Source organism: Liolophura sinensis, chromosome 7, assembly GCF_032854445.1.
Source record: "Liolophura sinensis isolate JHLJ2023 chromosome 7, CUHK_Ljap_v2, whole genome shotgun sequence".
NCBI lineage: Eukaryota > Metazoa > Mollusca > Polyplacophora > Chitonida > Chitonidae > Liolophura > Liolophura sinensis.
Window position 1 is genome coordinate 42163901 of NC_088301.1, and position 14652 is coordinate 42178552.

The window sequence follows — 14652 nt, forward strand, 5'->3', positions numbered from 1 at the left end:
ACTAATGCTCCCAGAAAAACATATTTTTATCGCACTAGGCCTATGTACGCCGGAAAATAGTGAAAAAATAAAAAATGTTCCCGACAGCTCAATAAATAGGCCTATCACTGTCCTTTACATACTATGTCTTCCGATACAATAGTCCTATAGATGTGATGAAAATATCCACTTAGACGCACAAATATGACCTTACAAATTTGTTGTGTGCGGAATGTGGAGTTGACGTTTTAAGTGCGCATGATAGCATCCCGTGAGGCAGCTCACCCTAAGCCCCTCTCGTGAACGCCCTGTGAGGTGCGGTATTATTGGACATCAAAGGTTGCTTTACCACAGGAGGGTTCATTGAGAGTTGAAAGGCACAGTGGGTGTGTCTGGGCTGACTGGGCGAGTTGTTCCTCCTTCCATATTTACCTCCATGGACAGATCATTTTAATCCCAGCTAGGTGTAGTTTATCTCGGGTTAAAACTAAAATTTGGTTGTATTCATAGATTGCCTGTCAGAAGGCCTGGGGAACCGTTATACGCTACTTTATGTAGATATGAACTGGGACTAATAATATAAAACACCGGTATCTGTTATGTTAGTCTCAGATACAAGAGTAAATCAGGTGGTCTGCGTACATCCTTCATTGTACCACCAGGTGGCGCTGTACCAACACTCCATGCTTTCCTCCTTCCCTGATAACCTGGCAAGAAGGATGGCGGACTATCACCGACCCGATCAGAAAAAGGTTCAAAATTTACGCGATATAGCCAACAAATTGCGGGTGCATAGCATCAATTCTACGAATGCAAGTAATTCTGGGTGAGTATGCAAACGAAACTGCATGTCATCTTTGGTAAAGACAAATATTTGAACAAGATGAAAAGTGCCGGTCTGTGCACATGTGCGCTACCGGCGCTTGTGTACCAGTACTACTATTACTGTAGTAGGACTGAAATCACATTCTGTGTGATTTGTGCCACCTTTACACACTATCAGAAGTATATAAATATTTACGTACTAATACAATTCATCTAGATTACGTGATCTAGGCATCTTGCTGATATGTTTTTACCTTTACACTATAATTATGTTTAAGTATAATTTTAGTACATGCATATAACGCGCGGTATCGTTACTTAAACTAAGTCTCTGCGTTTTAAATATATGGAATATCCGGCTTCTGTTGATTTAGTTTATGGTTGCAACGTGCATTATATAATTTAGCCCTATATATGCAACTAAATCCTCGCTGACTGCCCCAACGACCAGACTATGTTCCATGGGCTAACTAGAAATTTTGCATGTCATGTTCTGGATAAAAAAAAAAAAGAACGTAAAATAGCAGTGTGGCCAGATAATAAGGGTTCCATTAACTAATTTATTTACAATATCTTAATTTAAAAACAGCATTTGCTTAATTTGCCTTTAATACATAGAAATGCCAAAAAAAAAATCATGTGAAGTCCGGGTGTAGCACAAGACTAAAGCGGACATGAACATTGTTCAGTTACAACGCGAGTTTTAATTTAATAAAAGGCAGACAAATAATTCAACTTTACAAATCTATTTGGGAACAAAATCCATACATGCCCTAACTTATACCTTGACTGATCTAATTAGAGGTTCACAAAGGAAAAGCACCAACAATTATTTCAGATGAATTTGTTGAATGGAGCTGTTATAAATGTAAAAACGTCTGTTTGCCTTCTGTGTATTTTACATATAATCAGGAAGTGAACTCAGACAGAGGTTTGAGGGGCCAACAGAGCTGCTTATTCATCCTGAACAGCTTGCTCTAGTTTCCTGCCAGTTGACATAAGGCTCTTACTTCATCTTCAGGCCTCAGTCTGAGCCATAGGGTTAGGTTAGGCAGTGTATGCATCATAGAGCAGTGTTTTTAGTAGTCATTTAAGTCTAAATATAATTACTTTGCTTACACATGAAAGGGGAGAGGACCTACCAGTTATGTAATGTTATAAGAGCATCTATGAAGTTAGGATATATATAGTTGTGGGAACACCAGTGAGTGAAATAGCTTGTTTCGTAATGTATGCACATTTACTCATTTTATTCAGTCTGTCCATTGGCCCTTTGATGATATGATGGTAAACACATTTAAGAAAATCTCCCTGGATTAGCGTTATTTAACTTCTCCCGCCTAGTATGTGTGCAGTGCACTTGGCAAAGCGGGTCCACTTGGGTCTGTTTTATGTAACATAAGGGGAGAGAACTATGGATGGGATTTAGTCAGAAATCTTAGTGACTGTGTTATGCCATGTGAACCTGTCCTACTTTTGACTCGTCTTCAGGGCTAGTGTTGACAATACATGTCACATGAGTGCAGTCTTTTTACAAAGTAACTTAACAATAGACTCTCTGACGACAATTTCAGTGTTGGAAGATGTACCTCAAATACAAAAAAATCATGGTAAAACTTAATTTAAAAATTACCGGTTCGATTTTCCTTAAAAATTATATTTTCTTAAAATGGGAAATGTAACATAAAATTAAAAGTAAAAACACCTCACAGAAAAGTGTCACAATTGATGTTTGTGTTGGACATGGAGCAAATCCTGACAATATCTAAAATCCTCAAGCAAATTAAATGCAGATTTAATGGGAGCCACATTTATCTGCAGCAGTAATTACATGTACATCAGTATGTCAGCTGTGCAGTCATCAAACAATGTTTGTCACTAGACATGGAAATAAAGCATAGGACACCGATCAGGAAAGATCGTTCAGTGATTTGCCAAAGGTCCGTGGTTCTTGACCCATAACACTCACGGCGATCAAATAAAACATTGATCAGTCAATCTGATTTTTCTGCCAGCTCCAAGATTACAAGGTTACCTAATTATAAATGAGCTTTCGTGTTGACTGCTTCAGACATCCAACATCATGCTGCTCAGCAGCAGAGATCATGTCTGTGCTCTTCTTCCAAACCATGAAGTATACGGTCCAGGAGCCCAGATCTCCATACAACGATCGATTCATCTTGTCAAAGGTATGTATGAACTCAGGTGGAAGTTACATTTACATGTATTTTTAAAGCTTCTCATATTTTTTGTTGATCTTTTAAAGGTATGTTAAGGTTTGATTAAAATGTAGGAGGTTATGCATTTTTAGGGGATAGATTTTTAGTGCACAGTATAACCATGTAACCTCTCAAAGCATTGCAATTGTCAATTGACTCGCTGTCTAAAAATATTTGCATTCAATTTGTGATGAGTTGCCTTTATGCTGTAAAATTAAACGTAATTTTGTACAATACATGTCAGGGCTCAATTCTAACGATTATCCTGTCTGTCGTCGTCATATGACTGAAAAATTGTTGAGTACGACATTAAACCCCAAGCACTCACTCACTCCTGTCATCTGACACAATTGAAATGTACTGCGGGCAACCATAAATGCCTGTCTGGCTTGCCAGTGGGGCAAGTGAAAAATTACCTGTAACGTAAAAGCAAACACCTGCTGGTAAGCCTTCGGCGTAAGTCACCGTGCCGTGTAGTGGTGATTGCCCACTCTCCAGATGTTAAAACAATCTGTCCTCATTAAAGTCTGGCAGTCATCGTATCTGGACTCAAACTTACTTCCATGTTGAGTACCACCATTGACACAACCAGCATTTATCAGGTTTATGGCCGGTTCCTTGTGGACAAACTGGGCGTACTTAATGGAATTCTGCCCATTATTGCCCAGCAGTGATGGCTTCGAATCACACCATCAGCCTACATGTACATTTGGACATTTCATGATGTTTTAACTAGTTTGAGGAAGAAAAAATAAGTGGCCAAGTAAGAGGGGTACAGTTTGTGAAAAAAGTTACGTTTGATAATATTCAAATCTCACTCAAGTGTGATTTCACCTGACATGAAGTTCATGCCCATGGGCCTGTTTCTACGGTCTGTCTGTCATTATTTAGCATACTTCTAGCTTGTGAGTCGTATCACAAAAGTAAACTGTTGCCTCGCTTGGCACTGAGAGGTCAGAGCAAGGAAACAGGACTGGTTGGCCTGGTGTCAGTATAATGTGACTGGGTAGGGTGTCATGTGTGGTGTCTGCGGCATGTTATTTTGGTGGCATGTACTCGCCCTGCCACAAGGAGACACTTCGTCATATGACTGAAAAATTGTTCAGTATCGGCACGACGTTACATCCCAAACATACATACAAATTGAAAAGAAAAAACAAAAGTCGTGACAAAACAACTGATGAGTTTTGGTGGTTTGTGAGCTTTGAAAAACTTTTATGCACTGAAAAAAGCTAGTTTCTTCCTATTTTTCTCCAATCTTTAAACATTCAGAAATGGTACACACAACATTTCTAAAGCCAAATTTGCTACCAATTCATATGACTAACAGTATTGGGCTAAGTTTCAAAATCTAAGAGCGAAAGCTTTAGCTGATGGCCCAACATTATCTGCCTGAAAATTGCTAGTCCGACCTGGATAGCTGTTTAAGCTTAACATTTAGCGTTTTTGTGAAATGCACCCCAGTAAAAGCTTGAATGTTATTGTTGTATTATTTTGTACTCCTTACAGGGTCACGCAGCTCCCATACTGTATGCCGCTTGGGCGGAGGCAGGGTTATTCCCAGCATCTGAACTCCTGAATTTGCGCAAGATTGACAATGACCTTGAAGGACACCCTACTCCAGTGAGTTAAGAAATTTCTCTCATTATTACATGATCCATTTTTGAAAAATTATGTCGTGTTTTTTCCCTATTGAAAACTTTCCGTGTTTTTTTTTTATTTTATTGTATTGAATGAAGATCTGAGACAACTTATGAGACAACGAGACATCTTATGAGACGAGAACAAGTTATGTGCCAAGTTTGTTTTTTTGTAGTATTCTGTCTATTTTCATGTCTTGTGTTTTGTCTGTTCACATATTTCTAGAATTAGTTCAGATTTTTACATTTTTCTGGACTTGCTGTATTACTATTTACACAATTATGCATAGTTTATGATGGACTTCAGTAACTTTTAGTCGACTTTCTCTCAATGTCTATATGTCTGATGTATATATCTTTCACATACTATCTATGAGATTGTCTTGCTAAAGACATTGTGTGGTTCTGAACACAGTGTACATGACATCACTGTAATTTCACCATCCTACCGATTAAGTTCAGGTAAAAGTAATGTATAATCCAATGATGTCTGCAGAGGCTGAACTTTGTTGATGTGGCCACAGGATCTCTTGGACAGGGATTGAGTGTTGCAGCTGGTATGGCTTACACAGGAAAGCATTTTGACAAAGCCAGGTGAGACACTATCACAACTCATTGTATGAAAATACAGCTAATGTGAAGCACAAATGCTGAGTGGTTGCATCCCCATCAAAACATTTGTGAATTGAATAGGATTCCAAAGGCAAGAGACTGCAAGAATCCAAATCTCTTAAAAACATAACTCATTAGGAAAAATGTACTCTCTACCGAAATCATTAATCCTCAGCCTTTTTTCGTACCTGGATTAGTAAATGTAGTTTGCATGTAAATTGAATGAAATTTATTACTTCAAATAATTTCTCAAAACTCTCAAAATATAATAAACTATACATTTTCTATGCAAAAAGGTTGAGGATTCAAGGTAATTTGTATTATTTATTTATTTGGTTAGTTATTTGATTGGTGTTTTACTCAAGAATATTATCAGTGATTTTTTATGCAACTGACTTTTCTACACTGCCATGACTGTCGCAAGAGTTTTCTGCTTTTTACAGACTGGCTCGCCCGTCTCATACTCAGTGCACTTTCTATGACCATCTGAATCGATGTGCCATCGCAGGTTTTGCTTCAGGAGGTGCTGCGTGCCTTTTTATCCGAATGTTACAACGTCCATGACAGTTTTACTTTCGTATGATTATTTTATCTTCTTGAAATGTTTCTGGGGTCCTCCGTGGCTCTGTTGGTTAGCGCGCTAGCGCAGCGTAATGACCCAGGAGTCTGTCACCAATGCGGTCGCTGTGAGTTCAGGTCCAGCTCATGCTGGCTTCCTCTCCGGCTGTACATGGAAGGTCTTGCAGCAACCTACGGATGGTTTTGGGTTTCCCCGGCTCTGCCCGGTTTCCACCCACCATAATGCTGGCCACGGTTGTATAAGTGAAATATTCTTGAGTACGGCGTAAAACAACAATCAAATAAATAAATAAATCGAAATGTTTCTGACATATCAGAAACATATGTATACTGAACATATGTTCAGTATAGCATTTGTTGAAGAGTGGGGCAAAATTAGTAGTTTTTATAGCAGGGTCACTCGAATGTAAGTAATTGTCCAAATTGTTTGCTACAGCTATCGGGTCTACTGCTTGATCGGGGATGGTGAAAGTGCCGAAGGGTCTATCTGGGAGGCCCTTGCATTCTCAAGTTTCTACAAACTGGACAATCTGGTTGCCATATTTGATGTAAATCGCTTGGGGCAGAGTGATCCGACTAGTCTTCAACATGATACGGAAGTCTACAAGAAACGCCTGGAGGCCTTCGGGTATGTAATTACCACATTTACTACAGAATGACACTGCGCTGTTTTCCACCTTGAAAACTTATGTTGAGTGTAGTTGTGAGTATCTTATGGACAATAAGCACACATTAGATCATGCCATGTAGTTCCAAGAAACCTTGCGGTAGATAATTTTCTCAAATTCCTGTATTATGGTATGGCATGGTCTGTTCGTCTGTCTGTTTGGCATTACCATTATTTCTGCAGAATTACTTCCCTTACATTTCTTAAATTTATTGACTTGTTTCTAGAGCAGGTTCATATGGCTTTATAATTATTACAGTTATCTCCCTTACTGTGAAATATTGAGACGTCCCTTCAACAGTGTATATGAAGAACTGCTTTGCTTTAAGAGTTTGAAATAGGACGATCCTTTTCTGATCATGTGCTAGTCCTGATGGCATTGTCTGTTATTTGTCTCCTACTGGTCTCATGGAGTGGGGAAAAGGGAATACATATTTGCACCCGGTTTCATTATATTGAATTGGCACTTGGTACATGACTTGAACAAATGACTTGAATGAAGAACAAGTTTGAGTTTCAGACCTCTACATCCAATTTGGGCAAAATTATTTGAACAGTTTTCCAGACTTGTTTTCAAAACTTGCTGTCTTCTTGATTTGGAATTTGACACATGGCTTTAACATAAACATTAGCAGATCGAGTTAAAGTTTTGATGCCCTACGTCCAATGTGGACAGGATTATGACTGTTATGGACTTTTTGTTTTTCATTGTGATGAATTGAAACTTGATACACAGCTATTACTTCCAGATTGCTTATTCACTCTGCCATTATGGATCTTGAGGTCTCTAAACAAATGTATATCTGCCAGCTCAGTTTATTTAAGAATATTGAAGTACTGTTGTTAAATGTCTCCTCGTTACCAGGTGGAATACGTATGTTGTGGATGGACATGATGTGGAGACTTTATGCAAAACATTCCATGATGCTAGCACTGTGAAGGGACTCCCAACTGCTATCATTGCCAAGACCTACAAGGGCAAAGGAATTCCGGGTAAGCTTTCGAAGTGGTGCATGCAAATGTAGAGTATAATAGAATTTCACAAACTTTCAAAATTTATACAGTTACAGTGCTTTATTTGATTACAAAAATTAAAATGTCACTTTTCATTATTCTTGAGATAATAGAGGGTGTATGCCGTGTAGCCTGTACAATGTATAGGGCAATGTACGTGGGTTTTTTTGTAATGACACTGTCTTTGTATTTTGACTTTTGTTTAACATGTATCTTCTAGTAAAATTTTGGAGATATTGATTCTGAAAGTTGGGTGATTTTTAAGGCATTGAAGACGAAATGAACTGGCATGGGAAAGCTTTGGGAGCAAAAGCAGAAGGAGCATTAGCAGCAATTATGGAGAACATTGTAAACAAAGAGAACCATGGAATTACACCCACTCCACCAGCCCAGGATGCTGTTCCTGCAGACATAGATAACATTCAACTTTCCCAGCCACCTACCTATGACATGGGACAAATGGTGGGTACTTCAATTACAAGACAAATATCAGTGCTTTAAATAGTGTATAAATGTTAAGTTAGTATTCAGCATATGTACATTTACCGAAGTCATTGAAAAACTTTGCAGAAAAAGACAAGAATTTTATCAACGTTCATCAAAATCTTCACAATGATCACTACTGTCATTATCTTTCTTTCAAAAAAATTAATACATTATCTGTTTGATCTCTATTCTTATGTTCTGATGAAGTGATGATGATGTTATTTTGCTTTGGAATGTTAGGTGGCCACAAGACAAGCTTATGGCACAGCCCTAGTCAAGATTGGCAAAAATAATCAGAGAGTTGTGGCCCTTGATGGGGACGTGAAGAACTCTACATTTGCTCAAAAATTCAAGGTCAGTTCCTTTTTTTATCTTTGCTGAAGCCTGTTAACATAGGTATTTGATTTAGCAAAGTGAGTATCATCGATAAATTAGTGTGACAAGACCTTCTGTGAGGAGATCAAGTCAGTAATGTGTCAGGATATTCCATCACATTTACATAGGCAAACCATACTGGACAAAATTTCATTGGAAATTGCTTAACCCAATTGCAGAATACAGGGTAGATAGATATGGAATCTTTCTTTTGACAATATTGTGACTAATGGAAAATGACATGGAAAGAAATTGAGAGAAAAAGGAAAAAGAAAAACATATCATAATCATATCATAAAAACTACCTAGACATTTATGTGGTAGGTCACCCAAGTTGCACCCAGTGAATATATTTTTAATGATGGCCCATTATTTCACATTTCGGGGGCTTGGTTGGTTAGTTCGCTAGCGTAATGAAAAAAGGAATATCCAGCTCATGCTGGCTTCCTCTCCGGCCGTACGTGGGAAGGTCTGTTAGCATGACATAAAGATATCATCATGGATCAGAGTTTTCAGCTGATTTTGAAGAAGAAAACATAAAAGTGATTGACAACTGCTATACAAATATTGTCTCTTTTTTTTTTTTTTTTTCGAATTTTTTTTTTTTTGTCTTCTTTTTCAAGAGAAAATGATATTTGAAAATATTTTTGTGTGGGTATTTGGGACAACATTTTGGTATTTATTGTCATTGCATAATAATGAGTGACGGTTTTGTATAATTCCATGAAGCAGTGTTAATCATTTTCCTTTCAGGATGCTTTCCCGGAACGATTTATAGAGTGCTTCATTGCTGAACAGAACTTGGTTGGCGTGGCTATTGGATGTGGCACTAGGAAGAGGACTGTCCCTTTTGTCAGTACATTTGCGGCCTTCCTATCCCGTGCCTTCGATCAGATTCGCATGGGGGCTATTTCCCAAGCCAATGTGAAATTCTGTGGTTCACATGCTGGAGTATCCATTGGTAAGAGTACAGACAAAATGTCACTTATGCCATGTGAGAAGGAAGAGGGCATGCTAAAGTTGTTCCCAGTGCGATTTATTACATTCTCAGTACTATTCACAACATTATCAGTGTGGTTTAGGATATTCCCATGTGTGATTTAGGATAGACCCAGTGTGGTTTAGGATATTCCCATGTGTGATTTAGGATAGACCCAGTGTGGTTTAGGATATTCCCATGTGTGATTTAGGATAGACCCAGTGTGGTTTAGGATATTCCCATGTGGTGTAGGATATTCCCATGTGTGATTTAGGATATTCCCATGTGTGATTTAGGATATTCCCATGTGGTTTAGGTTATTCCTAGTGTGACTTAGGATATTCCCATGTGTGGTTTAGGATATTCTCATGTGTGATTTAGGATATTCCGATGTGGTTTAGGATATTCCTAGTGTGATTTAGGATATTCCCATGTGGTGTAGGATATTCCCAGTGTGGTTTAGGATATTCCCATGTGTGATTTAGGATATTCCCATGTGTGATTGAGGATATTCCCATGTGTGATTGAGGATATTCCCATGCGTGATTTAGGGTATTCCCATGTGGTTTAGGTTATTCCTAGTGTGACTTAGGATATTCCCATGTGTGGTTTAGGATATTCTCATGTGTGATTTAGGATATTCCGATGTGGTTTAGGATATTCCTAGTGTGATTTAGGATATTCCCATGTGGTGTAGGATATTCCCAGTGTGGTTTAGGATATTCCCATGTGTGATTTAGGATATTCCCATGTGTGATTTAGGATATTCCCATGTGTGATTGAGGATATTCCCATGCGTGATTTAGGGTATTCCCATGCGTGATTTAGGATATTCCCAGTAACACACTCAGGATATTCCCATGTGTGATTTAGGATATTCCCAGTACAACTCAGGATATTCCCATGCGTGATTTAGGATATTCCCAGTACAACTCATGATATTCCCATGCGTGATTTAGGATATTCCCAGTACAACTCAGGATATTCCCATGCGTGATTTAGGATATTCCCAGTACAAGTCAGGATATTCCCATGCATGATTTAGGATATTCCCAGTACAACTCAGGATATTCCCATGCGTGGTTTAGGATATTCCCAGTACAAGTCAGGATATTCCCATGCATGATTTAGGATATTCCCAGTACAACTCAGGATATTCCCATGCGTGATTTAGGATATTCCCCATATGATTTATGACATTCTCATTATGATTTAGGAAATTCCCAGTATGGTGTAGAATATTCCCGATGTTGTTTATGACATTCCCAATACGACTTTTGACATTCCTAATATGTTTGATATTCCTAGTATGATTTATAGTATTCCCATCTTGGTTTGTGAGATTCCTAGTGTGATTTATAGTATTCCCATCTTGGTTTGTGAGATTCCTAGTGTGATTTATAGTATTCCCATCTTGGTTTGTGAGATTCCTAGTGTGATTTATAGTATTCCCATCTTGGTTTGTGAGATTCCTAGTGTAATTTATAGTATTCCCATCTTGGTTTGTGAGATTCCTAGTGTGATTTATAGTATTCCCATCTTGGTTTGTGAGATTCCTAGTGTAATTTATAGTATTCCCATCTTGGTTTGTGAGATTCCTAGTGTGATTTATAGTATTCCCACCTTGGTTTGTGAGATTCCTAGTGTGATTTATAGTATTCCCATCTTGGTTTGTGAGATTCCTAGTATGATTTATAGTATTCCCATCTTGGTTTGTGAGATTCCTAGTGTGATCACTCATGCCAAACCACACAGTGCTCAGTCACAGATTCTCAAAATGTAATCAGGAAGTAATTGTCATTGGCCTGTTAACACATATCACCTGGGAAACTTTTCTAGTATCTGAAGTGGAGATACCCGCTTATTCAGCTGTCCCTCCTCATTCAAGACTAAACGGTCGTGCCCTTCATAGACTTGCTCCGCTTATTACCATGTTTGACTGTGTGGTTATTCTGAAGTGTGCAGTATAAGTTGCAATCGATTATGTGCAACTTGCATTGCTGTTGCAGGAGAGGATGGACCTTCACAGATGGCGCTGGAGGATATTGCCATGTTTAGGACAATCCCAGAATGCACAGTGTTCTACCCTAGTGATGCGGTGTCCTGTGAGCGAGCTGTGGAACTAATGGCTAATACCACAGGAATAGCATTTATGAGAACCAGTCGACCCAATACCCCTGTCATCTACAAGGCAAACGAAGTCTTCAAAATTGGTCAGGCTAAGGTGAGAAATTATTAATTAATAATCCTAGAAAAATACTATGATAAAACAAAGAAGAAATGTGCTTAAATTGGCTTGGAGTTACAGTATCCATATAAATATATATACACAAATGTACTTAGCCTTTCATATCACTGTTGTCATTAGTGATTTTTTGCCAAATTGCCCGATGACTGACTGAAGATATGAAAGCATAGAAATCTTGACATTTCAGATACTTTTCCTACCTGTTTTAAATGGGGTAATTCAAATATGACTTCAAATGACTCTGCAGGTGAGAGCAGTCATGTTTTGCCATGCTGCTTACTGATTAAAATGAGACTAATACTGAACCACATTCTTGGTTAAAAAAAGACATTATGGCTCTTAACTTAGTACCTGTTCTGTAATTCTTACCGACACCCCTGATTGTGTGTGGAGCTTGTTCAGTAAAGACCTAAAGTTCCTTAAAGCTATGTAAGCACTTTGGAAAAACTGTTTCATTAGTCATTTGAAAAATACTTGTATTGATAATAAGTCTTCATACAGGTCGTACGTCAGAGCGGAAAGGATCAAGTCACGATTATTGGTGCAGCTGTCACTCTCACTGAGGCCATGAAAGCAGCTGACATTTTAGCCGCTCAAGGAATCAATGCAAGAGTTATTGACCCTTTCACAATTAAGCCAATAGATGCCCAGACAATAATGACAGCAGCTGGTCAAACTGGAGGGAAGATTGTGACAGTGGAAGATCACTACCCAGAAGGTACATGTAGATGTAGTACTTTGTATTCCTTAGTAACTGCATTGATTTTGATGAACCTTTCATATATTGAGCGAATAACTGTTTATAGTTCTATCATATAACACTATTCCTTTGTTGCTCAGAAGAGTTATATATCCAGTCTGTCTCTCAGCCACATAGCTAAGAAAATATTACTAATATATCAGCGTGTGTCTGCTGTTGATAGTAAACTTTGTTTCTATTGACTTCCAAACCCATAACACATTTGAATCCTTTCTCATTATACTGAAGAACAGGCCCCTTACAGGTGTCTGACCAATTCTGATAACTCCTTTTGTTTTAGGTACAAGATGATCTTGAATGTCTTTAACAACTATCTTCATTTCTTCCTCAGGGGGAATTGGGGAGGCTGTAGCTGGAGCTTTGTCTGAGTGCCCCAATGTCGTCATCAAACGGTTGGCTGTTCCACGTATCCCTCGTAGTGGCAAAAGTGCAGAGTTGATGGAGATGTTTGGGATTAGCTCTAATTGCATTGTGAAAGCAGTTCAGGAGCTTCTGTCTTAGGTCTTGTTATAATCTATGAGTGGAGCCAAGTCAAAAAAAAAATAAAATAAAAACAGTTCACATGCTGATATTCCCAAAAGAATTTCCATAAAGTGCTGTCATCGTAGTTTTGTATGAATTTGTACAAAGCTAAAATTCTGTTCGCTGGTTGCGACTTTTAGTGCTGTTCTCCTATTTGATAGAATAAAATAAAGATTTATTGTACTTTGTTTCACTGAAGATTTATCATTCAAACTGCTCATCTTGGTACAGGTGAGGTTAGCAGTCATATGACACAAGACAGTAGTGATCACCAAAACATAACAGTCTCAAGGTGGCATCATACTAAATCACTGTGAAAAACAGTGACAATGCACCAGACTTTGATTTACATTTTGATTGATGATTTTTAGGTATTTGTGAAATATGTACTGAGTATGTTTTTAGAGCGGAGATTTATGTTCCCAGTATCTCTATGGCGGTTGATTTAAGCATCATATTGCAAAGGCCTGTCCTGACTTTAACTACAAATATGCAGAGGAAGTGCTTTGAAATGATGGATATATTGCTTTTAATCATATTTTAGCTGAACATTGTGTTTGATAAGATCAAGGAAGACCTGACTTATCAAGATAGCTGACCAAACTATTTCAGATGTTTATTTTATGAAAAAAAAAATGTTGGTGACAAATGTAATAGATAGATTGGTTGGAGACCCATCAAGGTAGATGAACTATTTCTTAAGATTTTTATGTGAAAACGTCGAATAAATCAATTGTCTTAAATAATACATGTATATGATTAACGTCTTTGATAGTGCTTATCACTAACTGTTATCAGAATTTTTTATTATTTTTTTTAGGAGTCAAAGTAGCATACTTTTAGATGGCTCTGCTGCTTTTACATGTATGGAGAATGTTTTACTCTTGGCTACGTAGTCCTAAAGTTAAGATTTTCAAAAATATGAAGAATCTGAAATATTGTGCAGCAAGGCATTTCTTTTAGTATGGCTTTTGTTTTTAATATGGCTTTTGTTTTTGAAGTTCAAGTTATTCTAAAGAGTTAATCAAACTTAAAGAGTTAATCAAACTTAAGTTCAGGTTTGTTCAGTTAAGATACAGTTCGGGATGAATTGCATTTTGTTTCTGCTCAATTTGAAAGGTATTACTCTTCACCTCAAGTGATAAAACAGGCGTAGTAATACACAGATTCATGGAGCTCTCTTATTCTGACCACAATATTTACATAATGATTGAAAGTTTTACTGTAGTGTACAGTATATTACAACCTTTCTAAAATGTTTAGCTGATAAAAGTATCAGATTATCGACAGATCCTGCAACCTAGGTATTGGCCAAGACTGAAAGCTAGTTTCTTGTTGACAGGTGCGTGTGGGTCTGGGAATATATTAATCACTCTGTGTTTTGCTTTGTCCGATTAGTCCGGTGAAAGGGTGGTCTCGATGATACATCATGTTTTGATTTACATTTGTTTTGTTACGTGTGAATTGGCCAAAATAAATCTGTTTCTTGCCATACACGCAGAAAAAAAAACATGATGTTGTGTACTGTTTTCTTAAGTTTGAAGATGTAAAGAATTTTTGGTTTTCTGCACGTTAAAAACCATCTAGTCAAGAGACTCGTAGCATCCAAAACACATCACATATGACTAACTTATCAAAGTTAGTTTCAGGGATCCAACACCTGGCCCCCTTATTGCAAATTGGCTCCATTGTTTTTCGCGAGTTTTTCATCCTTGGTATTTGCCGGTTTAGCGGAAGAATGAATATG

At 37.8% G+C, this 14652-nt stretch overlaps 1 protein-coding gene across 1 annotated transcript; it reads left to right on the forward strand.

Moving 5' to 3' along the window:
- Positions 1 to 444: 444 nt before the first annotated feature.
- LOC135469986 (transketolase-like) lies at positions 445 to 14401 on the forward strand. Its single transcript, XM_064748664.1, has 12 exons — positions 445 to 805; positions 2876 to 2993; positions 4533 to 4646; positions 5160 to 5257; positions 6291 to 6482; positions 7387 to 7514; positions 7801 to 7997; positions 8262 to 8375; positions 9150 to 9357; positions 11385 to 11599; positions 12125 to 12341; positions 12715 to 14401. Exons 1-12 carry the CDS (start codon positions 579 to 581, stop codon positions 12882 to 12884), a joined length of 1998 nt encoding a protein of 665 aa, XP_064604734.1. The 5' UTR covers positions 445 to 578; the 3' UTR covers positions 12885 to 14401.
- Positions 14402 to 14652: the final 251 nt, after the last annotated feature.